At 47.3% G+C, this 17,679-nt stretch overlaps 1 protein-coding gene across 7 annotated transcripts in view; it reads left to right on the top strand.

Annotated features, from left to right (window-relative positions):
• RAP1GAP2 (RAP1 GTPase activating protein 2) overlaps positions 1–17,679 on the top strand; it is a 167,535-nt gene that overhangs the window by 128,763 nt on the left and 21,093 nt on the right. For all 7 annotated transcript variants that reach the window (XM_072939016.1, XM_006219061.4, XM_072939015.1 and 4 more), the window contains 6 exons: positions 1,808–1,886; positions 2,673–2,726; positions 5,296–5,379; positions 10,240–10,340; positions 12,535–12,664; positions 14,517–14,672. In XM_072939016.1, coding sequence (XP_072795117.1) covers positions 1,808–1,886; positions 2,673–2,726; positions 5,296–5,379; positions 10,240–10,340; positions 12,535–12,664; positions 14,517–14,672 — 604 coding nt within the window. The remainder of the gene's footprint in view (positions 1–1,807; positions 1,887–2,672; positions 2,727–5,295; positions 5,380–10,239; positions 10,341–12,534; positions 12,665–14,516; positions 14,673–17,679) is intronic.

Here is a 17,679-nt window from a genome sequence, read left to right as displayed (position 1 = left end):
ATAGGACTATGAAGAGAAGTAGACAAATCCTCGGTTGTAATGGTAGATTTCAGATACTGATGGACCAAGCAGACAAAAAATTATGGGGATACAGAAGATTTGAACAATTCATTAACAAATTATAAAATACATTCCTGAAGTCAACAAAAGGAAAAATATGTATATTCTTTTTAAGCTCACATGGAACATGAAAAAAAAGTCCATGTATCAAGTCAGAAAATTTCAAATAATATCTTATAGATTATGTTCCCTGAATATACAAAAATTAAATTAGAAGTCAACAATTAAAATACTGAAGGATAAAACTTGTACATTTGAAAAATTAAAAAAAAATAAGGAAAACCCTTTTAAATAACTCATGGGCTGAAGGGGAAATCACAAAAGAACTGACAAAATATTTAGAACTAAATGACAGTGAAAATACTACCAATCAATGTGTGGGATGCAGTTGAAGTGGTACTTAGGGAGAGATGTATAGTTTTAAATGCATTTGTGAAAAAGAAGAAACATTCCATGTGTAAGCATGCAGGTCAGGATGTTAGAATAGTACGAAAAAACCCAAAGGAAATAGAAGGAAGATAATAAAAAAGGCAAGAATAAGCTAGTGAAGTAGAAAGCAAAAATTTTTAAAAAATAGAGATAATCAACAAAACCAAAAGCTATCTCTTTGGAAAGATTAATAAACTGAACCTCCAGCAGGGGCTGATTAAGGAAAATAGAGAAAAAAAGACAGATAATATTTTAGCAATGAAGGAAGGGCCATGACCACGAATACAGATGAAGTCTTAAGAGAATGCCAAGAACAACTTTATATCAGTGCATTTGATCAATAACTTTATAGGAGAAAACATAAATTACCAAAATTGACTCAATAATAACGTTTAGAAAAACTGAACCTTCACCATTAAAGAACTGAATTGGTAGCCAAAGGTTACTTCCCAACCAAAAACCAGCAGGCCGAGAGACGAGTTTTAGCAAACCTTTAAGGAACAGAAAATCCCTATGGTGTACAAACTAATTCAAAGGATGAGAAGCTCCCTAGCAGTTCTGCCGGGCTGGGGTGGCACCTTGATATCAAAACCTGAAGACAGAAGTATGAGAAAATAGGCCAGCATTATTATTGAGCAGAGATGTAAAACTCTAAATAAAATACAACAAATTAAACTCAGCAGGATATGGAAAAAAAAATACATCATAAACAAGTGGCGTTTTACCCATGGAATGAACAGATTGTGCAACAGAAGTGTAATCCACCAGGTTAACAGATTAAAAACCAAATGATTATCTCAGCAGATGCAGAAGAGCATTGGGTAGAATTCAACACTTTCATAATGTACTGAATGAATCAGGGGAATAGGCTAAATTTGGAGTCCCATGGTGAATCCCTTTTTAAAGCAACTTTCATCCCGTTTATATTTTGAGTCAATCCAGATTTTCAAATATTAGTTTTTCTTTTCGGAAAGGTTTCATTGCATGTCAGACCCAAATATATCCAGAAGCTGTGCTCAGTTCTTTGAGAGAACACAGAAAGCCCACAAAGAAACCAAAAAAGTAATGGTGAACTTGAAGGTGGCTATTTGTGTTTCCTGAATTTCATTTGCAGTCAGTTCTACTAGGTGGGTTCTTTGAGTATCCGTTTCCCGTGGGGTCCCTAAGTAGGATTCCTTTTTCCCACCATTGGAGAGCAGTGCCCAATGCCTGGTTGGGTGGAATGAGGCAGGTACTTGCCTGTGGTGACCTCAGCCACCTGCCTCCTTGACTCCACGTCTTGTGGACCCCCCTTTCTCATCCACATCCGTGTGTGCAGGTCCAAAGTGAAGACGGTGCATGAGCGGATCCCCTTGGCCGGACTGAGCAAGTTGCCCAGCGTCCCTCAAATTGCAAAGGTAAAAAGTGACACTGAGAGGAGGTGGCGTCCTCTTTTAGGCCAGGGCTGGCCTCTGGGGTCAGGTACAGGCTTGTCCTGGGTGGGCTCTGCCCTTGGGGAGGGGAAGCCACTGTACTCTTGGGTCCTTGACTGCATGGGTTGGGTAGGGGGCCTGTTGGCGGAGGCCCCCATTTCCCCTCCACTTTCCCCATCTCATCCTTACTGCTGAGGCTGCTCAGGGAATAGGAAAATCCATGGTCTCTGCCCTCAGTTTCAGGGCTAGTTCAAAGAGACAAGAGAAATGGAAAGACAGGGCTGGGTATGGAGAGCAATGTAGGACTTCAGAGGAGGAAGGATGGGTGTGCCGAGAAGCCTTCATAGCAGAGGAGAGTTAGGCTGAAGTATGGCCAGGCTGTTGGTTCAGACAGAGGACCCCCTCAGGTAAGGAGCAATCAGCTGGTGGAAGGGCCCACGTCACTGCTCTGGGATCCTGAGAACTTGGGACCTGAGTCAGCAAAGTTGGGGTGAGAAGGATGGGCAGCTGGGTTGGGTGGGACCCACACCCTGGGAGTGGGAATGCCGGGCAGAACTGTGCTGGGTATTTCTGGTGGCTTCACTTCAACAGGAAACCCCAGGAAGTTCCCTTGACTTTCCTGACCACACGTGAGTGAGCCGCAGAGCCAGGATTTGACCCCAGGCCTCCTGACCCCACAGGTCTTGGCCTCTATGCTCTTGGTGGTCGAAGGGGCCCCGATGCTCCTTGTGGACGGGGCTCCTGAGCTGGTGTTTCTCTCTCCCTGCTTAGGCTTTCTGTGACGACGCAGTGGGGCTGAAATTCAACCCTGTCCTGTACCCCAAGGTGAGGCCCTTCACTCTCCCCTTGCTCAGGGCTCTGCAGCTTGGCACGGATTTGCATGCTTGTGGCTCTGTGGGAAGCTCTTTGCATCTTGGTGGCGTTTTGTGGTGTCTCCATGATAAACCCCCATGTCTCCCTCTCTTCCCACCCACCCCTTCACTGGTCCCCTGGAAACCCATTCTCGGCCATGCCTGAGTGTCCAGCCCACTTGAGTTGGTCCCTACTGTGTGGAGGTGGCAGAGGGGTAACAGTGTTGCAGCTTCTGTGCCTCAGTCTGCTCACACACCTCCCTGAGGCCAGAGCTGGGCTGGAGAGTGATTCTGCCTCTAGCTAGGGGGCGGGTGCAGATCTGGGCAGCCATCACGGAGGGAGTGAGGGGGACAGAAGGCAGAACCCCACAAAGAAAGAAAAGGCCAGACCTCAGCTCCCCGTTGCCAACGTTCCTGTGGCCCTGAGGTCTTACAAGCCCCAGCGCAGCCCCTAGTGAATAAACTGGCTGGTTCTCTGTTACCAACCGGTTTCCTTAGGAATGGGTTGGCCTGATCTTGACCCCAGTTCTGATGTGTGGGTGTGGGTGGGGAGAGAAGCGATATTACCAAACAAGCTCTCAAGCCCAGTCAAGAACAGTTATGGCACGAGAGGGCTTAAATCACCCACGGGCAGTGAATGGCTTTAAATTGGTTATAAGAAGAGACCCAGTGCACCGGCCGCTGCTTCACGAGCCCGCAGGGCCGGGGAGACGCTGTGGAAGCAGGGCAGTGCTTCTGAGCATCTGCTGGGGCTGGTGGCGCTGGTTCGGCTCATTCCCTGAGTCCCAGTTCTGACAACCAGGAACCAGGAGGTGAGATGTTTGGTAGGGGAAGAACGACCCTGTCCTGGCTGGGGCGCTCAGAACGCCCTGGAATAAAGCCTCACCTCTTCATGACTGGGCTTGACACGCTGTTATCCCCGCATGGTGGGTGAGCTGACGGCAGGGTCCTCTCCCACACAGAGAATGTGCCAGAGCCCTCTCCTCTTAGACACCCCTTTCAGCCCCCCAGCATCTGTAGGCACTTTCCAGTAATGCGCTGCATGCCATCAAACATTCTCTGTCGCTCAGACTGCCTCCTCTTTATAATTAAAGCTGAATTAGTGAGGTTTAACTGAACATCAAAACCACATCCTAAAGGCCTAACTTAACTACACGTTGGGCAATTTTTGTTGTCAAATCATAGCCGCTGAGAGAACCCGATGATGTTCACGTTTGCCGAGTTCTCTCTCTAGCTTGGAAGGCCTCCGGCTCTGGGAATAATGGAAGAGCAGCTGTATTTTCATGTTTTCTAGATTGGAAGGCTTGCTTTGTCCGGCTGGGATGTGGATCTGGCTGAGATACGTGTGTGTGTGTGTGTGTGTGTTTATAATTCACAGAGTTTAGAACGTTCCTTGGAAGGCGTCCATGGCCGGGTGCCTCTTCCCCGGCTGGGCAGCTACTCTGAGCCTTTGACTCATCCCAGGCGGGAGTTGGGGTGGGGGGTGGGGTGCGGGGGGTGGTGAGGGCTCTCTTCAGAGTCAGGCGGTGATGCTCTTCCAGGGGGAGCTGAGAGCCACATGGATAAGTCATGGGTGACAACCTAAAGTGGGCTGTGTCCTCTGGCCAACAAATTGTTCCTGGTTTGTTCTTCCCGAAGCACAACATGTGATTGAATCCCTCCCTTTTATTGCAGAGAATATCCCAGTAGCCTCCAAATCCTCTCTTCCCTCACAAGCTGCTTCAGCTCTGATCTTTCCGGAAGGTTCCATAGGTGGTGGTGATGATGATGATGGTAGCTGCTCTGTGCTCAGCACTTCACGTGTCCCATCGCACTGAATCTTTACGATTCAGTGTCGCACATCCCCACTTAACAGATGAGGACACTGAACCCCGGGGAAGTTAAGTGGCTCACTCAAAGCTCCACAGGGGTAAAAGCAGTGGATTCAAAATTAGAGTGTAGTGTTTCTGACTCTCAGACACCAACTCTTTGAAGCACAGTAGAAAATTAGAAACAACCAGTGGTCAGGGTTTTTTGGGGTTTTTTTGCACATTGAATTGGGGTATGTTCCTCCTTAGAAACCTCTCATTTTATGGATAAGGAGGGACTGAAGTCTGGGCAGGAGCAGTTCCTTGCTCTAAATCATACTGCTGATTAGAGGTGGAATTGGAGCTAGCGTCATCCTCGCCGATGGGTTTTGGGGTCCTGGGTTCACTTTTTACTCCCCAGATAAAACACTGGGGTAAAGTCAGTTTCCTGAGTCCTGCTGGACTCCCTGTGCTCCCAGGCCTTGGCTGGCACATCTGGTTGGAAGTGGCATGGGTGATCCAGAGGTTTGGCTAGCACCGGGGGAAGCCCAGGGGCTGGGAACCAGCTGTGACCTTTGGAGCTGCATCCTGACCGCCTGCTTCTGACTTCACCCTCTGTCTTCCTCCACGTGCGGCTGTCTCACATCGGGGGGGGGCACATTCGCCACCAAAATGGGTGCCTCCCCTTCCATCTGCCTCCTTACTTTGCCTCCAAGTTCACAAGCAGCCTGATTTTTTTCTCCCCGTGTTTTCCAGGCCTCTCAAATGATTGTGTCCTACGATGAGCATGACGTCAACAACACATTCAAATTTGGGGTCATTTATCAGAAAGCCCGGCAGGTAAGCATCACGAATCCATCCTGGTCCCTGTATCCTGTGGTTTCGCTCTGGGGACTCTTTTTTTCCCATCCCTCAAGCACGGGAGCCCTGCATGAGATTCTTAAACCTTCTGAGTACAACAACCACGTTTCACACAGTGATTAGACTGAAGGTGGCAGAACCTTCAAGGTGGGCTGCTCCTCTCAAGAAGGCCTGTAGATCCTGTAAGCTTTAATGTTGTTTCTCATGCAGTGAAGTGTGATTCTTCCCGGCTACCTCCGCTCATGTTCAGCAGTGGGCTTTGGGCACAAGAGAAATCGGGCTGGGCGGCGGGAGTGGATTAGCACACCCTGCGTTCCCCTTGCCCACCCCTCTCCCAGCTGGGAATTAGCTTTTTCTCCCCAGACTGGAATAGTGTGCTGGAGCCAACTACGCCTCTCTTCCTAGCATTTGTTCAGTGACCTCACGTCAGTGGCTTAAAATCAGCCACGGTGGAAGTATTCACACCAAGGAAATGGGCAAACCCCAGGGCTTCTCTTTTTCTCTTTGGAGAGCCGGTGGTTAAACATTTCCTCAGTACAAGCTGCTCACCCTCCTCAGTCTCTTATAGTGTCTCCATGCTGCTTTGGAGATCGTGGACCAGAATAGTGTTTCTCAAAGTGTGTCCTGTGAGACACTAGTCCAGTGAGGTACTCTGTGAACAAATGTGTTCCAGGGGTGGGGGTGGTCAACTGGAGACATTTCAGAGTTTCTAAGAAACCCCCAAAATAGAGAACTCTCTAGAACTTTGTTGAACTCAATGTTTCCTATACGTCTTTGACCACAAACTTCCCATCTTTCCTACTGTGAACTTTTATTCACATCGGAGAAGTGGTCTACTGACCACACCAATATTTCCTCGCCTGGTTTGTATGAAAGAAGGTTCCATACCCGCTTCATCTTTGTATCATCCCAGAGCCTAGCATGGTGACTTTAAATTAATACACTCAATTTTTTGTTGCGTGAATGAATGAAGGAATGGAAGGTATGGCTCTGTTAATGGTAGGTCGATGGTATCTTTCAGTATTATCCGTGTCATCTTTTTTGCGTGACAGTCTTTCTTGGCTAGGTGATAGATAACTTCCTTGTCTCAAGATCTCAGACCACAAGAGACATGTGTTCACTTAAAAACACTCTAATTAATGAAGGCTTGAGGAGCTGAAAGACCAACACAGATGAATCCTGTAATTTAAGGGAAATTATGCAGGTAGTGGCTCTAATTATTTTCACATATTGCATTTTTATTTTGTGCAGCTCTGATAATACAGTCCCACTAATTAAAGTTCTCTGCTCATGAAATTTCCGAAGCAGATCTCATAAAGTGATTACAATCCAATGTTCCAGCAAAGTTATAATTACTGAGCATTAACCATCCACCTCTGAGAAGGAGTCTGCATGTTGTTTATGTACCTGACATTGCTAAGGCAAGGTCGGGGCACACAGGCAAATAAAAGTCTTTTTTTAAAAAAAAAATCGGATTGTTGTTTTGCAAACCTACATTGGAGGGGATTCATATGAACATTTGTTGCACCAAAGCCCTATTCTGGTCTTTGGCTATAAAGAAGCCCCTTCTAACTCTGTTTGTCAGGCACTTGGCTAAGCACTGTAGGTGACACAGTGATGACTAGGCTCTCCCTGAGCGCACCGCCAAGCTCAAGGCCAGTATAAAAACAAAGCCAGTGACACCAAGCTGGGTGTAAGTTCTGGACAGAGGTGCACACCCCAGAGTATAAGCTGGATTGTTCTCTCAGGAAAAGATGTATGTTTCCTGGAAGCCGCTGTTCTCCCAAACTCTGGCTTCATGACCTGAGGCAAACAGCACGCTGGCCTGGAGATGCCTTCGTGACATGTGACAGATCAGTGATCCATGTGACAGATCAGTGATCCAGGAAACTCTTTCTGTAAAGGGCCGGATTATAAATATTTTAGACTTCATGGGCCATAATCTTGGTGTTGCAATTACTCAATCCTACCGTTGTAGTGCAAAAGCAACTATAGATGATACTAAGTGAATTGGCCTGGCTGTTTTTCAATAAAACTTTATAAAGATAGTCAGTGAGCCAGACTTGGCTCCTGGCCCATGGTTTGCTGACCCCCCCACTAGAGAGCAGTGTTTCCCAAACTTCAGACATTCACAAACTACAAAAGTTTTCTTTCATCTTAAATGAATTTTTTAAAGGAAATTTGATATCTCTACTCTAATTGGGAAATCAGTATCACTTGCATGCAATGAAGGTAATTCTAAAAAGAAATTCTCTAAAAAACAAAATAAAGTTACTGAAATCTAGCTAGATTCTGTTGCCTATTGAAGGCTGAGGACCTGAGGTCTATTCTTTTTTTCTGATGAAGTAGGCATTAAGGAGACCTTAAGACTTTCTCCTTAAAGTGATTGCACAGACCAGAGTGTCTTTGTGTCATCTGCCGGTTGCCACCTATGGATGTTCATAGCACCTTCAGCTGTTTGCAGAGCCTGCCACTGTGGGCAGGGCCTGTTGAACAGGCAGGGCCACGCAGTGTTTTAAGCCTGTCACAATGGCAGAGCTTGCTACTGTTTTCATCTTTGCTTTATATTTTTTAAAAAAGATTAAACTTTTAATTTTTAGACATCTGTAGATTGACACACAGTTGTTAGAAATAACCCAGAGAGATCTTGTGTACCCTTTGCCCAGTTTCCCCCAAAGGTAATGTCTTATAAAATCACAATGTCACAGCCAGGGTACTGATGGTGGTACAGTCTTATTCAGTGTTCCCCTGTTGTACACACACCCATTTGTGGTGTGTGTGTGCCTTTCATATATATAATTTTATCACATGTGTAGGTTCTATGGTCAAGATACAGAAGGATTCTACCACCAGCACGAGGACCCCGGTGTTTTATAACCATGCTCACCTCCCTCCTGCCCCTGTGCTCCCTTCCCCTCAGCATTCTCTGATCCCTGGAAACCACTAATCTGTTTTCCAATTTCTAAAGCTTCGTCATTTCAAAAACATTATATAAAAGGGATAATACAGACTGTAATCTTTGGGGACTGGCTTTTTTCTACTCAGTGAGATTCATCCAAGTTCTTGAGTGTATCAGTGCTTCATTCTTTTCCATTGCTGAGTAGTGCTCCATGGTACACACAGATGTACCACAGTCTGTTTAACTATTCACCCAGTGAGGAATAGGGAGCTGGGTTGTTCCCAGTTCTTGACCATTATGAATGAAGGTGCTGTGGACAGTTGTGGACAGGTTTTTGTGTGAGCAGAAGTTTTCATTTATCTGGGATAAGTGCTTAGAAGTACAATTGCCTGGTTGTGCAGTGTTTATTTTTGTAAGAAGCTGCCAAGCTGTTTTCTAGAGTGGTGGTTCCATTTTACATTCCTCCCAGCCATATGTGAGTGATCCATTTTCTCCACATCCTTGCATTTGGTGGTGTTACTATTTTTCATTTTAACCATTCTGATAGATACGCAGTGAGATCTCATTATGGCTTTAATTTTCATTTCTCTAATGTCTAGTGATGTTGAACATTTTTTCTTATTTGAATGTCTTATTTGCCATCTGTATATCCTCTTGAGTGAAATAACTATTTATGTCTTTTGACCATTTTCTAACTGGATTTTTTTTTTTTACTGTTGAGTGTAAGAATTTTAAATAACAGCTTTATGAGGTATAACTCACATACCATACAACTCACAATGGTATGTAACTTATATCTCAATATGGCATACAATTCAGTGGTTTGTAGTATAGTCATAGAGTTGTACAAGTCTGTCTAAATCCAGAAACTTTTCATCATCCCCCAAAGAAACTCCATCCTCATTAGCAGTCACTCCCCATCCTCACCATATTCTGTAGCTCATGTCAACCGCAGATTTATCTCTGTCTCTGTGGATTTGCCTGTTCTGGAAACTTCATATAAATGGAATCACAATATGTGACCTTTTATGTCTAATTCTTTTACTTACTATAAGGTTTTCAAGGTTCATTCATGTTGTGGAATGAATCAGCACTTTATTCTTTTTTCTGGCTGAATTATATTCCATTGTGTGGATATACCACAATTGGTTTATCTGTTTCTCAGTTGATGGACATTTTGGTTGCTTCCACTTTGGGGCTATTATGAATAATATTACTAATCTATTATAATATATTAATTTTATATATTAATATTAGTATTGTAATACTTTAATAAACCTGCTATTATTAACATTCATGTACGAGTTTTTTGTGTGGCCTTATATTTTCATTTCTCTTGGGTATATTCTTAGGCATGGAATTGCTGGGTCATATGGTGACTCTGTGCTTAACCTTCTGAGGAACTCCCAGATTATTTGCAAAAAAGATATCACCCTTTTTCATTTCCACCAGCAATGTATGAGGGTTGGTTCTGATTTTTCCACATCCTCACCAACATTTCTTGTTGTCTTTCTTTTTGATTATATCGTGAAGTGGTATCTCATGGTGGTTTTGATTCGTATTGAGTTTTGAGAGTTCTTTGCATATTCCAGATACTAGTCCTCTGTCAGAAGTCTAACAATTAAATTTTTCATTTTTGGATTGGTTTTTGGTATCAAGTCTGAGAACTCTTTGCTTCAGCTTTGCTTTTTTTTTTTTTAATTGACCACCAGCTTTTGTTTGGATAGAAAGTCCTCATTAACCAGCCCTGAAAATCCAGCTCTGTTGACTGTGAACCTCTTAGTCCTTCCTCCCATGGAAGACAGAGCCACTGGATGGCAAATGTGTTGGGGGAAGGGGGAAAGGAAAAGGCAGCAGGTATCTGGACGACCACGTTCACTTCCTTGGTACCGAGAAGGCTTTGTTTTTTAACTCCTGCCTGGATCCTGTGTCTCTTTCAGACCGTGGAGGAGGAGCTGTTCGGGAACAATGAGGAGAGCCCAGCTTTCAAGGAGTTCTTGGACCTGCTGGGGGACACGATCACACTGCAGGACTTCAAAGGGTGGGTTTCAGCCAAGTGGCAGCTCCAGCCCCACTGACAAGGCCCTAGAGAAAGGATGAGGACCAACAGCTGAGTTTCACGGGGGATGTGTGAGAGTTAAAATACACACACAAGGAATGCGGGGTTACTTTCCACCAAATGGCCAACATTCATTGAGGCATGCTTAAGGAATCAGGGGTAAGGGATAATTCTGAATGGCCGATGATCTGAAAGGCATTGACTTTTGCCCTTAGGATGCGTGATATAATTGCTGCACCTCAGATTTGCCTTCCTCATTATCATTGGCTCAGACTGAGAGTGAAATGAATCCGCCTTCCCTGTGACTTACCTGCCGGGCATCCTGGAAAGAGAGCCCTGTGCAGTTTGTGGGGGAAATGACCCATTTTAGATAATACACAAAAAGAATGGATAAGTAAGAGTTGATGCAAATACCATAACCACCCCAGCAGGAGTCTAGGCAGCCATCGATGGTTCTCTGAGTGGACAGACGGAACACCGGCGTTACTGCTTGGAAAGCTCTGGCTCTTGATTTTCCTTGACAAAGGCAACCCTTGGGAAGGGCCTTCAGTCCTGGCCAACCTGTTCTCTGCTTTGTGGCTGGCACACACCTGAACCCTCAGAACTCCCCACTCCAGCAGCCGCAGTAACAGGACGTCCTAACCTGGGTGAAGGCAGCCGAGCTCCGTGCCTGGGATGGAGTCGGTGTTCGAGAATCACTTCCTTCCTCTGCTCCCTTCTCTCCTCTTCTTCTTTCTCTTTTTCCTTTGCGCCTCTTCTGCCTCCTTCAAAGTCATCACTGCGGTCTGGAGTCAATCGCACCTGGGTCGAAATCCCATCCCCACCCTGCATTAACTGTATGACTTTAAACGAGTGACTTAATCTCTGCCAGCCTCAGTTTCCTTCTCTGTAGAAAGGGAGGTAAGGATGGTACTGATCCCACAAGCTTGCTGGAGACTCAAAATAGGTCATGCACACAAAGCACATCATAAGCTTGTGCCAGGCACAGAGTGAGCTGGTTGTCAGTTATTGTCTCATTATACCACCTTCCATTGACGTCCTTATAAGATGTATCCCAATTTCAGAGTTGTTAAAATGTGAAAAAAATGTTACATTAAAAAATTTTTTTAATGGAGGTACTGGGGGTTGAACCCCAGACTTCATGCATGCTAAGCTTGCATCCTGCCACTGAGCTATAGCCCCTCTCCCCCTGTTACATCTTGTAATTGATGAGATAAAGTATATTAAAACCAGGAAGGACCCCAGAGATCATGTAATCCAAACCTTTCATTTTATAGAAAAAGGAAACTGCGGCCTGGAGAGATTAAGTGATGTGCCCAAGGTCATGGGCTATCTTAGTGGCAGAAACTGGTCTAGAACCTGCCTTCTGGCCTCATGTGCTTTCCACCATATGGGGCTGAGTGCATTTTCTGGCTTGTATTACAGTGCTTGGGGTTGGGGGCACCTGATGTCCAGGATCTATTCTATTTCATTTTCTTAAAGGAACCTGCACCCCATTCCTCTTGCTGAAGAACGTGACCCATGGCTAGCAGCCATGTTTCTATAAAGGAAGAAGAGGCAGCTCCCAGAAGCCCACCCAGTTCTTGAGTACTTTTCTTTCCTGCCTGTGAGGAGACAGCCAGAGAAGGGACCTCCTTGGATACCTCACAGCTGGGTGCTGCGTGGTTGGGTCTCCACATCAGGAGCTGGCTAGATAGAAGTCAATCATCTGTCCCCTCTTCTGGCGGACTCCGGATACTCCTGTGGGGCTCAGTACCATCCAACAGGATGGCTGGCTGCCCTGGCTCTGGGCTGAAGACTTGGACATGGCCTTGCAGGGAGCAAAGGCTTATGTACAAGCTTGGGCACCCCTGGCAGCTGGGACAGCATTTGTCTGGGATTGTGGATGGACAACCTCTCTTCTCAAGTGACTGTATGGTGTGGAGGGGACATGGCCAAGGCTTGAAATGGAGGTTCTGCCTTTGTCTTTTAAGTAATGATTTATGGTTAGAACGCCAGGGCTCATGTGCTCAGAAGAGCAGATCTCCCTGCTTTCCTACATCATAACCTCTCTGGCTTTAACTCATGTCGCCTCATTTATTCTCTTGCCCCCATGTCCTTAGGGAAGGTTTACCAATTTGCCCACTTTCCTTCTCTTTCCCCTCCCTCCCCTGGCACTTGCCTGTTTCACCAACAGTTTCCGAGGAGGCCTGGACGTGACCCATGGACAGACAGGGATGGAATCAGTGTACACGATATTCCGGGACAGGGAGATCATGTTTCATGTCTCCACAAAACTGCCGTTTACCGAGGGAGATACCCAGCAGGTAACCGGGTTTGGGAGGGCTTCGGGAGCCCAGGGTGTGCGAGGTGAGAACCTGCACCTGGCCTGCTCTCCCCGAGGGACCGAGGCCCCCTTCCCTATTTTCATAATCAAGAGGCCCGTCTGTTCAGCCTTGTTCCTCCTATCAAAGTCTGTGCTATTGCGTTATCTCACCAAGGCCGCAGGTCAGCAGCCTGTGCGGGAGGCAGGACAGGGCCCCTGGTTATCTCCCTGTGACCAATGGGGAAATTGCAGCTCCATGTGGTTAAAAAACTATTTTCCAGGTGATGGGGGCAGAGCTGAGACCAGAGCCAGGTGCCCAGATCATGAAGGGTGGTGGTGAAGAGTTACATGACAGGATCTGCAGATGGTGGCTTGAAGGCAGCTCTGCCACTTAGGGGTTTGACTCTGGGCAGACCAGATAACCCTGTGGCCTCACTTGCCTCATCTATAAAATGGGGATAACACCAAGGACATCAGAGGGTTGTTGTGGGGATCACATAAGGGTCCAAATGTAGGGCTCAGTACAATGCCTGGCTTGTGGCCGGCTTCCTAACGGACCCATTTATTTCTGAGCAGAGAACTGGGAGGGAGCACAGATGTCATATTGTAAACATAGTGCCTGGCTTCTTAGGAAAAAAGGAAATTGGCAAATGAGACTGTAATTTGGCTCTAAAATAACTACTGAATGTTCCAGAAACAAATAGAAGCAGGATTCCTTTTGTTTCCAAAGTAGGTTTTCTCTCAGCATTTCACCTTCAGTCTCTGCTCCCTCATGGCCCCCCTCACCCCTTGCCCCAGCCTGAGGCTGAGGGCTGTTCTCTGCCTGGATCACTCTCAGTGTCACCTCTTAAGTGGGACGTGCGCAGAGCTTGGCTCTCAGCAAGGACTGAATAAATATTCATTTTCTTTTGCTAAGAAATGAGATGATGTGTGTGGAATAAGTGAGACAGTTTATAAAAGTGCCTGGCATGGGGCTCAGTATATAGTAGGTTCTCAGTAAGTGGGAAACCCCATGTGAAACATCAGGCTTGCATACAGTAGGTGCTTAATAAAGGAACAAATGTGTAGGTAAGCACCAAGCCAGGATTTGGTGTCCAGGAGGGCCTTAACATTTGAAATCATGCATGTGAACAGCCCAGCATGGTTCCTGACACACAGTAGGTGCTTGGTGATTGGGATTGCCTGTGACAGCACCTGGCTGAGCGTGGGAAGCTGAATTGGGGTTGGATTTCTGTCTCCCCCCATGACCTCCACCAAGCCAGGGTGTCCATATTTCTCTAAGTATGGTTCTTCTCCCTTCTGGTATAGGATAATCTGCCCCCTCCGCCCTGCTCATCCACATGTCCATCAAGTGCTCCTCCCTCCCCCAATCTCCTCTTCCAGGAAGCCTTCTCAGGTTACTATCAGGCCTCTGATTTTGCCCTCTTTACTCCCATATTGTCAGGCACTACGTAGGCAGTGGCAGATTCAGCATTTGCTGCCTGGTGGCTTTGTTAGTGTTCTCCAATGGCTCCACCTGTGTTTATGTCTCTCCCTGATCCAATTCAGGCTCTCCCAGGGTAAAACCTGGCATTACCTTTTAACAATATCCCAAGTCCCAAGTCAGGGCTCTCTACACGCTGCAGAGCTCAGTAAGGCTTGCTAGCCTCTTCCTAGCAACTTAGGCATCTTCCTCATTTTTTTCCTTTTTAGTGGCTTCTAAAGATTGAAAGAAAAAGCACCCTGGAGAGAGAGGTCTCAGTGTTCCAGGGTTTACGTATAAAGATAGAACAATGAAGAATTTCCTGTATGGACCTATTCTGTTTTCAGGATGTTTCTAACTGGCTTATAACAATGGAACACTTTTTGTTTAGCTCCAGAGAAAGAGACACATTGGGAATGACATTGTGGCCATCATCTTCCAAGAAGAAAACACACCATTTGTCCCAGATATGATTGCGTCCAACTTCTTACATGCCTACATTGTCGTGCAGGCTGAGAACCTGGGCACGGAGAGCCCATCCTACAAGGTAAGGAGAAGCTCTAGTTGGAGGAAGCGGGGGGCCCAGGCACCTCACCACACTTTACGGAATCAGTGATGTCAAGAAACACCACTTCTCAGTGGCTCCTCAGACTGGTCTCTAACACGTGATAGATTTCCCACGAGTTCTTGGGTTTCTGGGATTTGGAAGCTAGACTCCTGGAGAGCACCTTCTGAGGCTCCCTGGTCCGTCTTGCTGCCTCCAGATGGGACAGCCTCTAACTCAAGGGTTGAGAAGCCTCCCTTGTCCCTATTTGGAATCTGGTAATGCTGTTTGTTAGGGTAAGGCAGAGCCACAGGAGAGAAAAAAAGAGAAAGTGGAGAGGACTCTCAGGATAGGGGAGAGGAAGAAAGGCGGTAACAAACAAAGGAAGACAGGAAAAGGAGAAATGTTCATGATGAGAAATGGAGAGCAAGGGTCCTGGTAGACCCTGGCCCCTGGGGGGGCCCTCTGGTTTAGCTGTTCTGGGCAAATGAGCCATCTTCATTTGAAGACTCCTGGGGGCTGGGGTGGGGTGGGCTTGTGAGCACCTGGGTCTCAGCTCCTGACCCACGAGTGGACTTTCTCAGACGCCTCACTGATGCAGATGCGCCTCGGGCCCTCACCCTGCCCCTCTTGATGGCTGTGTCATTAACCCTCGCCTTCTCTTTTCCGTCAGAAACAATTCCAAACTCTTGGGCCATAGTTTCTCTGTTGCACAGTGGTGGTGGGGGGCAGGGGACCCAAGGGAGATAGACTGAGGCAGGGGTTTTAAAGTGGATGTTAGATAGTCTTTGAACCCTTGGTAGATAGGTACAGACTGTGGAGTTCACGTGCTGCTTTGTGTCTCCCGGGGAGGGAGGCTGTAGCCCAAATTCTGAGAACTCCCTGCTCCCCCCGGTGTTAGGAGCCAGCGTTGTCAGGGAGAGCAAAAAGGAGCTCTTGGGAAACCCTGAGGCCTGCAAGGCTTCCTGTGTATTAACTTAGGCCAGTGCTGGTTCTGGGGTTCAGGAGGCCATAGCACTTCATGGCTGTCTTTACAAAGTATTAATTTGGTTTGATTATTCTGGGAAAGAAAAACGATGTTCTATAATCGTTACATGATTGTTTTATCAGTACAAATCCAGGTATATTAAGTGCAAAAGTCACATCCACTTGAAAACCAAATAGGAGGCTTCCAAACACAGAAGAAACCCCACACTCTGTCCTATGGAGGATAACTGATTCCTTTACAGGCCCGTGTTCACGCTCCTCTGTCACTGAGCAGTTTTAGCTGAAAAGTCGGAGAACCCATAGTTTGGGTATTTCCTTGAAGGCTTTGACCCACATGGGCATGCTCGTCAAAAAGCTGCCTAATTACTTCATTGGTGGAAGCAAGCGTACTCATTCAGTCTCTACTGTGTGGGCACGTGGAAGTGACATACAGAACCAGCTTCAGGGAAGGGGCAGAAGAGGCTGTGAGCACAGGTCAGCCATTGGGCCACTCAGCCAGCCACCTGGTTCATTTAACAGCTCTTGGAGGGAGAGTGCAACAGAGAAGGATGCTCAGAATAGAGCTGTGTGATAGGAGAGCTCCCGGTCCCTGCCAGGCAGTCTTGGACATGTGTGGGGCTCGTCTGCTGGGCCTCTGCTGGCGGAATGAGGCCTCCTGTGGACGTTTAGTGTTTAAGTTCCTGGTAGGAAATGGAGTCCAGCTAACTGGCTTCTTCCCTTTCCCAAGAACTTTAGTAGAGTTAGGAAAATAGAGAAAAATCAGAGAAGCACCACCCCACCCCCAGCACAGATGCTAGAAGTCTTTACCAAGTCTCCCCAGCCACAGCCTCTGGTCCGGGGAGAAGCACTGTCCTCAGAGAGGTGAGAAGCAGAGCTCACGGGGAGAGCGGGGCTGCCCCTGGGATGTGGGACCTTGGACTCTACCAGCCAGACAGACATCCAAGCTGGAAGGCAGGACCTGTGGGTCAGGGCAGAGGACAGGGAAGGAGATCAGCTTTCTTAGGTGCCCCGCAAAGCTCTGTCCATCATCCAGTGATGGGCAGACTGAGGAGGACCTGGTTAGATCCCTCAGGGGGTACAGGTAACGTGGACCTCAGCTGACCCCTGCAGGCTTGGGGCTTATGGCAAAGGAGGGTGAGAGTTCCCCAGGGACTGAGCAGTGTCCCAGGAGGCCCCTACTGGGGAGGACAAACAGGAAAGAGAAGGAAGGGGGCAGGACAGGGGTGGGAATGTACAGGAAAGAGCCTCAGACAGAGAGGCTTGGGAGCCTGGGGTTCTGGTCCTGGCCCTGCCTCTGACTGTTGTGTGACCTTGGGCCAGTTCCTTCCCTCTCTGAGCTTCTGTTTCCATCTGTATGAAATGAGGAAGTTGGAGTAGACAACTACTGACCTCCTTCCAGCCCTGACATGCTGTGGAGAGGAAGGAGGTGGAGCTGAGTAAGAGGAGTGTGTGTGTGTGTGTGTGTGTGGTGGATTAGGAAGTGGTTTGGGGGAACTCTGTAGTATTTCATCCTTTATTAGGCGCAGGTCAGCAGGGAAAATAAAAAAGCACCAAGTGACAATGATTACTCCTCACTGGGTGTTCGCTTTGTGCTAGGCACTGTGCCAGGCCCTTAAAAGCAGTCTTCTTAAATTCTCATAACCCTCTGGTCGGATAGGCCTCCCGTTAGCCCCATTTTATGGTGGCGGGAGGTGGGGGGGGATTGAGGCTGAGAGCTTAAGTTTCTTAAGACCTGAGGGCCACAGAGCCTGGAAACAGTGGAGCCAGAGTCCTGTCCGGGTCTGACTGTGGGCCTTCCTCATGGAGCCGTCACAGCAGGTGGGAACTTGGACCCACCATCTGGGGTGTGCATGAGACATCACATCAAATTATGTTTCAGACACACATTTCATCCCCATCCTGCCAGACTCGAAGGAAATTCCAGCTGAGCCTTCACCAGGATGCCATCCCCTCCCTGTCTGAGCTCACCCTGCCCCGACTCCTGAAGTCCTGCAAAAGTGACCAGGGGACCGGCTCCTGGCTG

Source organism: Vicugna pacos, chromosome 16, assembly GCF_048564905.1.
Source record: "Vicugna pacos chromosome 16, VicPac4, whole genome shotgun sequence".
Lineage (NCBI taxonomy): Eukaryota > Metazoa > Chordata > Mammalia > Artiodactyla > Camelidae > Vicugna > Vicugna pacos.
This window is presented reverse-complemented; position numbering and strand designations above follow the sequence as displayed.